Source organism: Arachis ipaensis, chromosome B9, assembly GCF_059453495.1.
Source record: "Arachis ipaensis isolate K30076 ecotype BB chromosome B9, ASM5945349v1, whole genome shotgun sequence".
In the NCBI taxonomy this organism is placed as follows: domain Eukaryota; kingdom Viridiplantae; phylum Streptophyta; class Magnoliopsida; order Fabales; family Fabaceae; genus Arachis; species Arachis ipaensis.
In genome coordinates, this window is record NC_142444.1 from 14,736,366 (window position 1) to 14,752,218 (window position 15,853).

Here is a 15,853-nt window from a genome sequence, read left to right on the forward strand (position 1 = left end):
AGTGGACTTTAATTCATAAGGGGATTTATTTCTCAAAATTAAGCTTGGAATTATGTTAATAAGATGAATAGCATGTGTAATGGCATATGTCTAAAAACAGTATGAAATTGATGAGTGAAAAAGTATAGCTCGTCCATTTCTAGCAGATGTTAGTATTTTTTTTCAACATCACTATTTTGCTGAGGTGTTTCTACTTAAGAAGTTTAATATTCAATTACTTTTGAGGTGAAAAAATGAGAGAGATTGATGAATTCAAGCCCATTATCAGAATTGAAACATTTTATGGTCTTTCAAAACTGATTTTCTATGTAAGTAACAAAATTCTTTATTAAACTTTGAACTTTAGATTTCACTTTCATAAAAAATAGGCAAAATAAATATGGTTTTGTCACCAATAACAATAAAAAATATCTATGTCGAGTATGAGATGTTGTGGCCAAAGGCCTCCAAATGTCTAGATGTACAATATCAAAAGCTTCAAATGATTTGCTAGAACTCTTATTAAAAAGATAATTTCTTTTGTTTTTGTAAAATGACAAAAATCACAAGGTTCTTTATCTGAATATTCAATGAGAGGATAATCCCTCTTTATTACAACTAATCTATCACAACTTAGCATTGGGTTTTATTCTATTTGGAGGAGGGGTGGGGTTCCTAATTTAGAGGAGCTGTAGCTGCTGCTCCATGAATTTGTGATGCAGGCACTGATAGTGATTTAATGTCACTTGTGCTTTTATTTTTAGATGTGGATGTTGATGCTAATGTAGTGGTGTTTGCTATATGTATGTGAGCTTACTGTTGGGATTGTTAATGTGTAAAGAACATCCTTCTCATTAGCACACCCAATCATTTTTCATATATAAGGGTAGTTTTCATTAATGAACATAATTGAATTAACAGAAGGTATATATAAGGGTAATTTTTATGTTTTATATCTCTATTAAGTTATGATAAATGCCTTAACGGACAAGAATTAATTACAATTATTGAATATAAGTATAATGAGACCCGCGCAATGCGCGGACGGTAAATTAATGATAGTATATAATAAATATAAAAAATGGCTATGTTTTGTAGAATTAAATTAAATATTGTAAATTAAAGTTAAATTTGAAATGTGTTTTGTTTAAAATAATTTGTAGTACAAAAGATTTGGATGTTGGAGTTGTACAAAGTGACATTTTTATTTAGTAATTTGATTTTTGCATTTGTTTTAGTTAGTGGATTTAGTCTTCTTATGTGGCGCTTGTCCTCCTTTTTTCTTTATTGGTTATTGTTAGAATTGTTGCTTTCTTCTTTGTGTCGAGGTTCTTATGAATGCATGTTCTTTATGAATTGTTGAGTTGTATGCACTTTCTATTATATTGTTTGTTCCATCTTTGCATGTATATTTTTCTTTCGAAGATGTGTCTTGAATTTGTATGGTTTTCTTTCTTTTTAATCTCTTGATGTAGTTTTCCAATGACATCTACAATAAAAAGAACAAAAATGTGTAGATTTGTTTTTGAATAAGTTATTTTTAATAAGAATAATTGAAATAGTATAAAATGAAATTACCTGTTAGTATTTTTCTTTGACCCACTCTGTCAGACAATGTCTCAAGTGATGCAAATTTAATAGTCTTGAAAAATGTTCAAAATTGGATCTTTAATTTCTTTCACAACAATTGTGAGTAAAAAGTTTACTTTCATTATATCTTTAATTGGCCTATACAAATCATTTGTATCTTCTATTTTTAAATTTTTTATAGTATAGACTTTTCATTCCTTGCAGTGTAAGTAAATCATAGTTCATAATTAGTTAAAAAAATAATGAATAGCATATTAAAAGAAGTATAATTTTAACGATATTAAAATACAATTATATATAAAGTATTATAAAATAATATAAAAAGTATAATTAAAGTATTTTTTCGTAAATTCAATTTAAAAATATAATAAATATATTTCTTTTGTACCTTTTCATCTAATATAATCATTTCTAAGCAAAGAGACTCTTCTTCATTTGTGGGTGTTAATGTTTTCCATAGATGAACCACGTAAACTTTGATAAACTAATTGTCTTTTTGTTTGGTGATATTTTATCCAAAGAAAGATGCTCCATTGAGTAAGTTTGAGATATTGTGTGGTTTGGAAATAAATTTTTTGTGCTAAATTTAATGTCATTTGAAGGAATAGTGATAAAAGACTTATATAATAGTATGTAATTTGAATATTTGTAACGTAAAATTTATTATGATTAATAATATTATTATTAAATTTGTAATACGAATGTTTATTATATTTAATGAGTTATTTATAGAAATTAATAAATTAATTATTGAAGTTATAAATTTATTGTATTGTTTATAACGGTGAGATATAATAAATATATGGATATGGGATTCAATGTCTACTTACAAATTTGATTACAAATTTTTGTATATTTTTTTTTTGCTGATTTGGAATTAATAGTTGATTTGGCAAAAATTGAGTGGTTGATTCTAATATTTTGCCAAGTAAGCGATGTTGGTGACATGGTATTAGTAGAAAGAAAAAGATGTTTTAAAAGTAATGTGGGTAAACTTATGTATCTACTTTTATATATTAAGAATAGATTGATATTATCATTACCTTTATTTATTTATTATTTTTATTATTATTATTATTATTATTATTATTATTATTATTATTATTATTATTATTATTATTATTATTATTATTATTATTATTGTATTCTTAAATATAAAAATCAAAATATAAAAGAAAATATTAAGTATTGATTATAAGAATACCTAATAGTAAGAGATATGATATTATAATTAATATCATTAATGTAAACCCTGTTAAAATTAGTGAATAATTAGTCAATAAATCAATTTTTAACAAAAAAAATTAGAAATGTGAATATTATATTAAATTAGGATAGAGTTAATTAAAACGAGAATTTTGACACTAATTTTAAAGAATTTGGTCCAAAATTAAGTCGAACAGGCCGAACCGATTGAACCGGACCCATGGGCCTAACTCAGCCCACATATCATTAATGAAGCCAGCTTCCCCTCTCTTCTTCCTCTTCATTCACGCTGCACAACTGAGGAAGAAGAGGGAAAGCTTTTCAACCTAACGCCACAAATCAATCCACCATAACTTCTTGCTCCGAGTTCCGATCGCTGCACCGTTTGCGGTCACGCGTTCATCATGTCGAGCTCTACGAATCTACCGGAACAATTTTATTGGTAACCCACTCTATCATTCCAGTTCTTCTACCCCCTTAATTTCGAAAGTTATAAATACCTATGTTGAGATTTTATTTATTTTGGTATTCTAGGTTCGATTTAGCTTGCGGAGCTTATCAGACTTGGATGGTTTTGTCCGTAGGTATGGTAAGGATTATTAACCCTAAGTTAATTTATTGAATTGGTGTATGAGTATTGAATTTTATATATGGATATGTGAATTTGGGTGTATATGTGTTGTGTACATGTGTTAGGTTGTGTAAAAGTAGTTAGAGCTTGAAATTGTGGACGTTGGAATTTTAGTGTTTTGGTGAATTTTGGACCTTGGGGCTGTGTTGGTTTGGTGATTTTGCCTTGGACAATACACGAAAATCGGCCAAGATATGGTTTAGGTTTTTTGCATTTAATATATAATGTCCTGTGAAAACTTAGGTTAGATGACCATAGAGTAGGTTAGAACGTTTGAATGACATGAAATGCTTAGTATTCTTGATAATATTGTTATTATTGATTGAGTATTATTTGCTGGATGATTGTTAGTTATGATGATATTATATTGTTAGGTGATGGGTTGATGCATGGAGGTAATGTGAATAGGTAAAAAAAATGGTGGTGCTATATTGATGATTCTTGTTGATATTGTTGAGAGATTATGTATATGGTTGTTAACTTGAGGAATGGTTGTATTTGGTAACTCGTGGTGGTTATGGTGTTATGATTAGTAGGTTGGGAGGCGAATGTTATATATGTAATGCTGGGATTGAGATTGGCCTAATGAAATTGAGGTTTAAAAGTTTTTATAAAATATTGATTTTGGCCCAACTTCGGCGAGCCATAACTCAGCTTCCAGACCCCTAAATGGTTTCATACTTATTTTAAATGAAAATTGGGTTTATGAAGTTTAAGCTGTTCGAAGAACGGATGAAAAATGATTTAAAACAAATAAGTTATGTGCGTCGGAAGTTTGGGTCGGAAATATGGAACTCTATAGCTTTTTAACTTCACTAAATTTTTTGGAGAAACGTACGCCCATGCGTACGCGTGGCTTGGAATTTTCGCGTACGCATGCACTTTATTCGCGGACTGTCATCACTACCCTTTTTATACGCGTACGCGAAATGGGCCAGGATGCACGTCCACGCATACGCGAGCTGGTCTTTTCGTACGCCCACGCGTACGCGTGACCCACGCATATGCGTGGCCCCTATTTCAGCAAATATGGATTTTTGGGTTTTAAACCTAATTTTCAAATTTTTAAACCTCTATTTTCATTCTTTCAATCTTAAATCATAAGTAGTGAGCCTAGTGATTAAACGGAGTTAGGAAATAGAGATAACTTGGGGATGAAGAAAACGTTAAAAGTGATAAATTATATGAGAAGAATGTGTATGCATGAGAGCGATAAGATGCCATGGCTATGACGAATGATTATGAAATAAATATGGATGGTTATGAACAACATATGGATTATGAATTTTTATGTTATCTGAGATACGAGTTTCCCTGGATACATAACCATGACTTGCCACCACGTATTTCAGGTTGAAACTCGATATTCTGTTGACCTTATGTCGTAAGGGTGACCGGGCACGTATAAATTTCCGGGAATGGTAACCCCCATTGAGTAAAAATGAATGTATGATTTATGAATAAAAGAGAAAAAGCTATGCATAGACTCATGGGGATACGTGACGAGGGACAGTCCAAGGGTTTAGCAAACCGGACTTGTCGGGTTGGCTTGATAACCGACAGATGAGACTTATCAGCCATAGGACAGGCATGCATCATGTGCATATTGTCTGATTTGCTTGTTTATGAACTATGTGGGATTGCCTATGTGACTATAACCTGCTATTTGTTATAACTGTTATCTGTACTACTTGTGAACTACTTACGTTTGCCTTGTTTTGCTTGTTTGTCTGTGCAAATCATGGGAGACAGAAGTACGGAGGAAAGGTGGGGAAAGTTCAGTATATAGGTTAAGTTTGGTTAGGTTAAGAACCTTTAGATGACCACCTATTTATGACTTCTGTTTTTTGTTCCTTAAGCTTTACATATGAGTGTTGGCATTCTAGGATTGCCTCTGGAATTCCCAGGACCTTATATCTTATATGCGTGGCACCTTTACCATGCTGAGAACCTCTGGTTCTCATCGCATACTATGTTGTTGTTTTTCAGATGCAGGTTGAGAGGCACCTCGCTAGGCGTCTGGACTTCTGAAGCAAAGTGGTTACTGGGTTTCCTTTTTATGTATATTTATGTATATATGTACTTAGTTTCCTCTCCAGACAACATGTTCTTTTGATCCTCTTAGAGGCTTATGGAGAAATAGGGTTTTGTTTATGTAAATTTGGATTTTGGACATGTATATATATATGTAAATATTCTCCGGCCAGCCTTGACTTCGCATGCTGCGTCAGGAGCTAGTTGTTCTGTATCCTTGATACTCTAATCTCACTTTCTGTTTACTTATACCTACGATTTTTAGGTTTCTTAGTACGCAAATAATCCCGTTTCTTGAGCATTGCGTTTTTATTTTCACGATTTTGTTTCACCTGTTTTCCTTAAGGCTCCTAGTTTATTATATCCTTTCTGTTATTATATGTATATATTATCTTTTAGAGGTCGTAAACCACACCACTTCTGTTTTACGGCTTAAGCGTAAAGCTCTATGTGGTAGGATGTTACAATTAATAAGTGAAGTTGATAAGAATATGATGAGTAGAATGATAAGAGAGTGGGATAAAAAATAAAACTATTATTAAGTGATATAAATGAAGTAAATTAAAGAAAATTTTGACTAATTATGGCTGAAATTTTTTTGTTACCAAACTTTTTTCACCGAATAATTAATCATGCTTTCATGTTATTCTTCAGTTTAAATTGAAAATTGTTTGGATTGATTAATTGATTTATCAACCCAGTGTTTAGTACTAGTTTCTACTGTATTGTTCTGATATTGCTGCTAAGATTGTTTGAAGATTATTTGAATATGTGGAGATTTATTGTTTTACTATCTGTTTTACAGTCTATTTTACAGGCAGCACTTGAGTTGTAGAGGTGACGAGAATGGTGTTGGAGCTAGTGATGGTCGAAGGAAAATGGAGGGTGAGGGGGTTGGAGGGGATGGTGGTGGTGGAAGGGAGTTGTGGTGGTAAAGAAGGGTGGAGAATAGAGGCCGAGGAGGAGGGACCGACAATTATATTGTTAGAATTAGGAATTGAGTTTGGAGATGATGAAAGATGAAAGATGAGGATATTTACGAAATTATTAACAAAAATTTAAAGATGAATCATTTTTGTCTAACAAAATATATCTTATATGCATCTAAATCTTTTCTCTTTTAATGAGATAGTCCTTTGACTCCTTTCTAAAGATGGAAAAAAAACTGATTAACTTAATATAATAATATCATATTATAATGTACAAAAATGAATGTAACTTGGGTAAAAAAAATTCACTCAAATGCACACTCAAAGTCCTACCAAATTTTGAGCAATAATAATTTTAAATTGGTCAATTATATGTAGTATCTATCGCCTAGGTGCTGAATTTTTGTTGAAAATTTATTTCTAATAACAAATTTTAAATATTTAAAATTTATTACTTTTTATATTTTTAAATTAAATATTATTTATTTAACATTTTTTACAATTAGACACTAAAATTTTAAACATGATAAACAAATACCTTTTAAATTTCTCTTCAAAATCGTCATCAGCTTTTCGTATAGTGTGAAGAAAAATGGCATCTTATAAAGTACCGAAATTAGAAAGCAATGGTGCTGGTGCATGCATACATATTGAAGCATCTCAATTCTCAAGGTGATATATAAGTTATTGGAGGATATGTGCCTATAATAATCAATTTGGCATCTCATAACAGTGAAATATATCTCAATGTATATAGTTCTTAAATAGTTTATATGAGAAGTTGGAAAATTGATGTGTGTGTATATAAATAGGCATGCATGTTACGGTGAGAAGTGTGAAATTGAGTTAATTGCTTAACATGGCAACATCTCAAGTCCAAAAGATAGAAACAGAGTTTCATATTAAGGCAGATGCTAAGGAATTCTATGATGTTTTCTGCAACAAGACACACCATGTTGCTAAGGTTTGCCCTGATAAAGTACAGAGTGTTGTAATTCATGAAGGTGGATGGGGTACTGAGAGATCCATCATTTCGTGGAGCTATGTTCATGGTAATGTCAAGTGGACCTTAACTTGTTACAAAGTCAATTCCTCTTGGTTTATATTTTAATTATCTTTTACCCCAAACCCCTTCCCCTCACAAAGTAACGGTCAAGATTCACTATGCATACAAATAACTTTTTGTTTAATCTTAGATATTGATACAAGATTTGAAAGTTTAAATTTTTATATAAAAAATTTTTATAGCCAGTAATTTTTAGTATTTTTAGTTATCATTTAACTAATATAAATATTAAATTATTTTTAATAAATAAATTATACTAATTTATGTGTGTAAATTCTAAAAAATATAAATACAAACTGTATTAATTCATATTTGCAAATTTTGATAAATATAGATGTATATTATATGTTTTTTGTGTGCAAAATTCCTATAAAATATAAGTACAAATTATTACTAAAAAATAATAATATTTACTGTCATATAACATTGCTCATCTCCCAATTCTATGATGTCCATCACTTGACAGCTAATTTTTTATCAAATTTATTTTTTATATCAAATTTCAAATATTTAAAATTTATTAATTCTATACTTTTAAATTAAATATTAATTATTTAACTTTTTTTTTAATTAGACACTAAACTTTTAGCCAATAAACACCTACAAAAAATCACATAAGTCCAAATTTTAAGTTTTGAAGAAGTGATTTCGTGAAAATTAATTGAAATTCTTTGACCTTTAAAAACAGGGATAGATTCTGGTATAATTGATTGGTTCATCAATTAGTGCTGGAAGTAACATGCATCAAAGAGATAGAGAGAAAGAGAGAACATCATATCTCTAACTGAAGTGTGGTTGCAACGATTTAGCATTGCGACTTTCACAATGTTGTGATGACACTTTTTATTTCCTTTGATCCGTAAAATCTAAACAGTTTTTGGTTTTGACAAGATTAGATGGCAAGGCTTGTGTTTCTAAGGAGATTATTGAAGACATTGACAAAGAAGACAATAAAATGAGCTTTAGAGAGTTGGAAGGAGACCTGCTGAACCACTACAAGAGCTTCAAGTTCTTGCTTCATGCTGTTCCCAACAAAAAGGGAGGATGCATGGTGCGTTGGACCATGGAATATGAGAAGATCAATGAAAACACTTCTGATCCTCACACTATGATGCAGTTGGTAGTTGATGTGAGCAAACAGGTTGAAGTTCACCTTATTTCCAAAGGCTGCTGAAAAAGTGATGAATAATTCACATCAAATTAATGGTGAATTTAAAGCTGGGTAATTGGAGCTATATAATAATATTATTATGATGTGCCCTTATGTATCTTTGCTAAAATAATGGGCAAGGTATAAGCTACTATATATACTAAGCTTATTGAGCCGAGATACATGTTTCATGTCCTACGTTCAATAATAAATAATAGATGATTAAGTTGTCGTGTGAAAATGAGATATTATTGTCGAGAAATACTTGAATATTTTCAGAGAAAAAGTTTATTCACTTGTTTTAAGACATACATTTAGGTAACATTTGTTTTAACTTTTAAGACAGTACATTCAGTATTGTGTTTATTAGTAGTTATAGACTAAAATTAAAATTTTGGTAATTGTGTTGGTAATTTATGTCTTGATCTTTGTCCTTCTATATCAAGAGTCTTTTCCTTTATTTTATGTGTTTCTATAAATTTTTTTTTTTTTGATGTTGTGAAAAAATTTTAGTTTATTTTAAGTTTATTTGATTAGTTAGATCCGATTTTACAGTCTTATTTAGTAATTTAGAATCTTAATTTTAGGAGCTAAGTTTAAATTTACTGCAATTGTTGTGTGTACATGATTGATTGTGCGTGAGCTTATATTTTATTATACCTCAAAAATTTCAATCTTTATATCAATGATTTTAGTTTTTTTATCAATGGTTTAAATGTTTTATTATGCCTTTATTTTTATTTTTTTTAATTAATAGGGGTATTTTAATAATTTTTTTATTTCAATCTCTATTTATTGTAAAAGGTTGTGAATTGTGGAAGGTTGGAAAATATGATGAACAGTGAAAAAAAAGAAAAAGAAAAAAAGTGAGATAAAATGACTTGTTTGTTAAAATTAGAATGAATGATTACAAAAATGAGTATTATTGTATAAAGACTATTTGTAAAACTAATTAACTATGATTAGTTATAAACTATTTTCTAATGTATAATTTCAACATATTTTTAACCATGATATAACAACTAACTAACTAAAATTAAAGGCTAATGACCAAGATAGTAAAATCGTAGTTTTTATTTATTATATAATTCGAAAAGCTAATGCAAAATCGTAATTCGTAAAATTGTTAGACGATAGGTAAATCTAACCCATAAATCATAAAATCTGAAAAATATAAGAAATATAACAAAATTACACATAATTGAATATAACATTAATTAAAAAAGTTTCATTAAATAATTCAAAAAAGATATTTATTTAACAATTTAAAAATATAATCATATTCAGAATATTTACTTATATATTTATAAAAAGAAACAAGTTGCATATTCAAACCACACATTAGCAAATTCACTAATTTAAATGTTTTAGAACAAGCAAATTTATTAGTGTTCTTTTTTCTTTCTTTTTTACTTTATTGACATAGGTCCAGGTCTACAATTGGACCCGACCCAACATAAGCTACCCATCCTCATCCCCATCACCATCAGACACCTTTTTCCAACCCATTTCCCCCCAACCTAGATCCCCAACATTCCCTGCAACCCAAATACCCCATGACTAAGCTTACGAAACTCCTTCCAATGGCAAATCCATCTCCTTTGGCGTGTTGAGCATATTGTCCATAAAATTTCTCTGAAATATCTTCTCCGCACTCCCCTCCTAGATTTTGGGTTACTCAGTTTTCATGAAGAGACACTGCGAAACCGCCGCATGAAGGAGATGTTGGTGTTGCATTTTCTTTCGCCTTTCTTGCTTTTTTGTTCAAGCTCCCAATTAGCCCTCCTCCGCAGAGGAGGAAGACAGCGCCAGTCGCACTGTATCTGATACCTCTACTTTTCTCTGTCTTTGGTTTGAAGAATGCCCCTGTAACCATGTTGCAAGAACTTTACTCCATTCTAGGGTTCCTTTTCAGCTTTCTTCTATACGTGCTGGGCTAGATTTGGGCGAATTGCAAACTAGGTTAGGGAACAATGGAACACCGCTTGCGGATGAGTCTTCTTCCTCTCACACGGAATTGTCAACAAAATTATGATTCCAACAATTTTGCGACTTTACTCGGCGATTCCAGTACACAAACAACACTACTGTCACTCGAACAATAAAATCGGAACGAAAAGGAGCGACAAAATCGCAAAAACGTGCGATTTTACGAGTTAAGTCGCGATTTTGACTACCTTGCTAATGACTATTATAAATAAATTCTATATCAACTAACATCCTCCCCAAACTAAAAATGTGAATGTCTAGCAATCCTAAATTGTATTAATAAACAATAAAATCGAGGTAAATTGTTTTACATTATTTTCTATTTTAATATGATAGTCCTTTGACTCCTTTCTAAAGATGGAAAAAAACTGATTAACTTAATGTAATAATATCATATTATAATGTACAAAAATTAATGTAACTTGGGTAAAAAAGATTCAATCAAATGCACGCTCAAAGTCCTACCAACTACCAAGTTTTGAGCAATAATAATTTTAAATGGGCCAATTCTATAATATATCTATCGCTTAAGTGCTGAATTTTTGTTGAAAATTTATTTTTAATAACAAATTTTAAATATTTAAATTTTTTTATATTTTTAAATTAAATATTAATTATTTAATATTTTTTTCAATCAGACACTAAATTTTTAAACACGATAACAAATACCTTTTAAATTTCTCTTCAAAATCGTTATCAACTTTTCGTATAGTGTGAAGAAAAATGGCATCTTATAAAGTATAGAAATTGGAAAGCAAGGGTGCTGGTGCATGCATATATATTGAAGCATCTCAATTCTCAAGGTGATGTGTAAGTTATTGGAGCAGAAGAATGGGAATGTCTATGCTGGGGAAACTTGCATCTGGTCCTTGAGTCCTTGACCGTGTAGGAATATTCTAATTGTGGCTGAAGGTTGGTTCTGTACATAAAGTATTGTTTAATTTGTATTACATAATTACATGTGATCCATAAATGAATGTAATTGTAAATTGGTATAGGACGGTCGATTAAATTAGTAAATTCAATATTGATTAGACATGCATATTAGACCAGAATGTTGATGAATTTAGGGATGGCAACGGATTTTCATGGGATGGGGATATGCCCCCGTCTCCCGCCTCCATTATTTGTTTCCGTCCCCACGATGGTAACGGGGACCCCATATTCATTGGGACTCGAGTATTTGTGGATTTTTTTTAAAACAAAAAAATTAAAAAAAAATTTAAAAAATTAGAGATAATTATCAACAGTCATGGAACCTCCGAAAGCAAATACTCAAATGATAATAATAAATCCACAAATGAATAAGACAAATTCACAGAAATTTTAATAATAGAATTAACACACATAGAACATAGACAGTGATAACAGCAAATGCACATATACAGTGATAACAACAAACCACATATGAAAAACGATGAAGACGGAGACCCTCACTGCTGCGACAAAAACAGTGACGACGACCCTCCCTACAGCGACGAAGACGGCATTGAGAGAACCCTTCCTACTGCAACGAAGACGGCGTTGAGAGAATCCTCACTGCTGCGAGGAAGACGACGACGACAACCCTCACTACTTTGACGAAAACGACAACGGCGACACTCACGGACGCGTGAAGAGAGAAGACGCCGACAATGGATGATGAACGATGAAGATGGCGACGCGATTTAAGTAAGAAAAATAAAGAGTGCAAGTGCGTGATGGTGAAGGATTTAGGGTGGCAACAGTGAGGGGTTTAGGGTGGCGGCGGATGGCAGATGACGGAACGACATTAGAAGAAGAGGTGGATTAGAGAGGACAAGAAGTTAGGTTTCGTGAATGATTTTATCATATTTGGACGAAGAGAGGAAGTGTGAAATGTGAATGACGGCTTGGGGTTCCAGGAGGGTTTGAAACTAATATATATATATATATATATATTGGTCATTTCTTATAACGGGAATTATACGGGTATTCACGGGGTGGGGACTTTTATCCCGATCCCCATCCCATTTATTATCCGGGTTCCCGACCCCGTCTTCCACGGAGAGAAATTGACCCCCAAATATGTTTCCTGACGAGTAAATTTTCATGGATACCCACTCCGTCAGAAAAAATTGTCATGCCTAATGAATGAGGTTAAAGGTTTATTGAGTTTTAGTAGGTATTTTTTTAACAGATTTTTTTTATATAGAGATTTATTTCATCTATTTTTTAAATTTTTTATTTTTATTGGATGATTAAATGGTAGTTATTTAAAGTATATATTTATTCGTTGAAAAAATATATATCTTTATTCACGTAAAAAAAAGAAATATATATATTTTTAATTAAGAGTTAAAAAAATTTCAGTTAAAAAAATTTCATGTCCAAAAAAAAGGTAGGAAAATGTTTTTTTTTAATTCATTTGTAATTTTGATAATAACCGTGAAGTTACAAATGTAATATCCTCTCTTCAATAAAAAATGAGGTTACTATATAAAAAAAATTGAATTATTAGAATAAATTAATAAAACTAATTTTCATCACCGTAAATGGTATGATATTTTGTAGTGTCATTAGTTTTTTGTGTTTTAATTCTCAAGTAAATAAAGAATGAAGTAATAGTGAATAATAAGTTATTAATTAATTTTATTTCGGAATAAAATACTAATTGTAAGAAGAAAATTAATTCTTTAAGAATCTAAATTAAAAACCACTCTAAATATATTAGTTAAATAGATAGATATACAAAATAAAAAAAAAACAATAACCATATTCTAATAAAATAACAATTCTTTATAAAAAAAATTAAATATACGTCTTTGAATTAGGACTTAGAATTACGGGTTTTGATTTTAATTTTTTAGAGTAATTTTTATTAGGCCTACAACCTATTATTATTATTGTTCATATCTTGACCCAATGTAATGGTCTAACCCAACTAAGCTAAAAAGGCCCAACCCAAAGGGATGGCCTTCACCGCTCATCCGACCTCCCCAAAGAAGTCGGACTTGGCATGAACTGGCAAATGACACTTATCCAAATAAGAATCTGTCTCCTAAAATCTCTCACCTACTTCGGCAGTAGAGGTCGGAGCAGCCCCAGGTTGAGCAGACGAACTTGGCAGGAACCCTTCGGATAAATCAGCTTCACGAGGAGGGGACTCCACTAAATGCTGCCCAACCATTTTCAACTCAGAATCGGTAGGAGGACTAAGGGGAGACACAATTTTTCCATCAGCAACAACTTTGTTAAGGTGAAGAGGTGACAAGTCCAAGTCGGGAGCCAAAATTCGAACCTGCTCTTTAATTTTAACACCTCAAACACCACCTCGGTGCCTTCAGCCACAAACTCTTCCAAGTCTTGATACCCCTCCCTAAGCCAATCCAGCTCATCCCTAAGCTCTATTTTTTCAGTAAACAAACGCAAGTAATTCTGCTCAGCCTTCTCTTTCAAACCCTCAGCCATAGCCAGAGAGCCCATCAACTGCTTCTCCCTCTCGCGAGACTTGGAAAGTGCCTCCTTCAGCTGATCCCACTCATTCGTCAGCCTCTTCTCATCCTCACGGAACATGGCTAGTTGACCCTCAAAAGCTTCTAGAGAACGCTGGGTAGCGTTCAGAGGAGTCTTTTCCAGTTCCTTGAGCAGAGAAGTACAAACCCCAGCAGTACGAATCCCTCCCCAGATTGAAATTTGGAGATGGTTTCTAAGAGAGGCATCATCCATAGCAATAGTGCAATGCAGCAGGATATGCCTCTCACAGAACTTCACCCCGTTAAAAACAGAATCACCAATATTGGAGACACCGGACTCCGAGGTTTTTCTCTTCTTTGAAACAGGCTCCGAGGAGGGAAGAACTGGAGGGGTAGGTACAAAGGGGGGAGGAGGGGTAGGAAGATCTGCCGACTTGGCCAGGCCGGAGGAGGTCGCCCCCGAATCTAGCTTCAGAGGAGAAGAAGTAGATGATGCTCCGCCTTCTTGTAATTGAGCAGCTCAGGCCCGGACGTTTCTCTTTGCCTCTTGAACTTTTTGGTATGCTTTAGATCCACTTTCATTTTTTTTACAAAAAGAAAAGAGGCAACGTTAGTGAATAAGTCGAAAAAGGCAAAGAGTCATCCATGAAACAAAAAAGTAAATAGCTAACTAATTCAGTACGATTTCATAACTCGGAGTTTCGAGGAGGAACATTTTTGTATCGAGATTGGGAGCCCGCTCCCAAGCTTCTCGCAAGAACTCAACTACAGCCTCTTCGACCTCATCCAAATCTACCAGATGGTACTTTTCGACAGAGGCTGCCTCTACCCAGTATAAGGGAAAACGAGGCTCATCATTTTCAGTAAGAAAGAAAGGATGGTGACCCTCTACAGCTCGGACTTTGAAAAAGAAAATTTTGAAATTATGGAATGATTCATCGAAAATCGAAAATACTTTCTGGCCCTGGATGGCACGGAAAGAGACCCACTGTAGCTTGTTTTTAGACGAAGCATTAAAAAGCTTGGTAAGATGAAAAAGAAAGAAGAATATCTTTAGAGAAATCGGGAAATCAAGCTCGCGACTGACAAGCTAATAGATCTTCATAAAACCCAAGAGTTAAGGTGAAGTTGAAAAGGAGCAACTTGGCAGTAAGAAAGAACCTCAGTTTCAAAATCAGAGAAAGGAAACGTCACCCCCAGCCTAGTAAAAAGGCAGTCATACATAAAAATAAAAGGGGGATCTGAATTAACCACTTTGCCAACACAGACTCTGTCCTCTAAATCAGGGACAACTAATTCATATTTGACCTCATCCTCCCTAGCATCACAGAGCCTGTGGTGTTTTCAAAATTCATAAACAAAAACATTATCTACCAAAGGAACCTCACAAAGGACAGAGGCATCTACCCATCTTAATAGATCTTCGGAAACCCTTGAGGACATTTTTTGAACAGAAGGGCGAGACATAAGGGATGATATACCTACATTACGCAAAGAAAAAGAAAAAAAAATCATCAAAACAGAGTCACATGAGAAAACTTTTTCTTTAGCAAAACAGGAACTGTCAACAAAATCATAAAAGAAACAGCCTTTCGAAAAAATACGCGAAGTCTCTAACATTTCCTACCTAGAACGATGGCAGAAACTACAATAAAACGGCACAATAAAGCATACCCAGAATCTCCTTTCCAACTTCTCAGTTCACTTAACAAAAATGAAAGAAGTGCTATAAAAACAAGAAAGGAAGAAGGCAGTGAGAAACCAACTTTTTTGAGAAGAAGAAAGCTGTCGGCGGAAAATAGGGCGAGCAAGGCACCAAAAACTAAGAATACGAAAAGCAGAACG

General features: G+C 32.5%; 1 protein-coding gene and 1 long non-coding RNA gene across 2 annotated transcripts; both read left to right on the plus strand.

Annotated features, from left to right (window-relative positions):
* Positions 1-2,778: 2,778 nt before the first annotated feature.
* On the plus strand, positions 2,779-5,683 carry LOC107618230 (uncharacterized). The gene is made up of 3 exons (XR_001615170.3): positions 2,779-3,217; positions 3,310-3,364; positions 5,396-5,683. It is a non-coding gene; the product is annotated as an uncharacterized LOC107618230 (long non-coding RNA).
* Positions 5,684-7,110: 1,427 nt separating this feature from the next.
* On the plus strand, positions 7,111-8,829 carry LOC107618228 (MLP-like protein 43). The gene is made up of 2 exons (XM_016320233.3): positions 7,111-7,421; positions 8,332-8,829. The coding sequence occupies exons 1-2, from the start codon at positions 7,229-7,231 to the stop codon at positions 8,607-8,609; spliced, it is 471 nt and encodes a 156-aa protein (XP_016175719.2). The 5' UTR covers positions 7,111-7,228; the 3' UTR covers positions 8,610-8,829.
* Positions 8,830-15,853: the final 7,024 nt, after the last annotated feature.

Coding starts and splice junctions, on each gene's coding strand:
- LOC107618228 (XM_016320233.3), top strand. CDS start 7,229: ATGGCAACATCTCAAGTCCAAAAGATAGAAACAGAGTTTCATATTAAG. Junction 7,422..8,331: donor TTCGTGGAGCTATGTTCATG/GTAATGTCAAGT, acceptor TGACAAGATTAG/ATGGCAAGGCTTGTGTTTCT.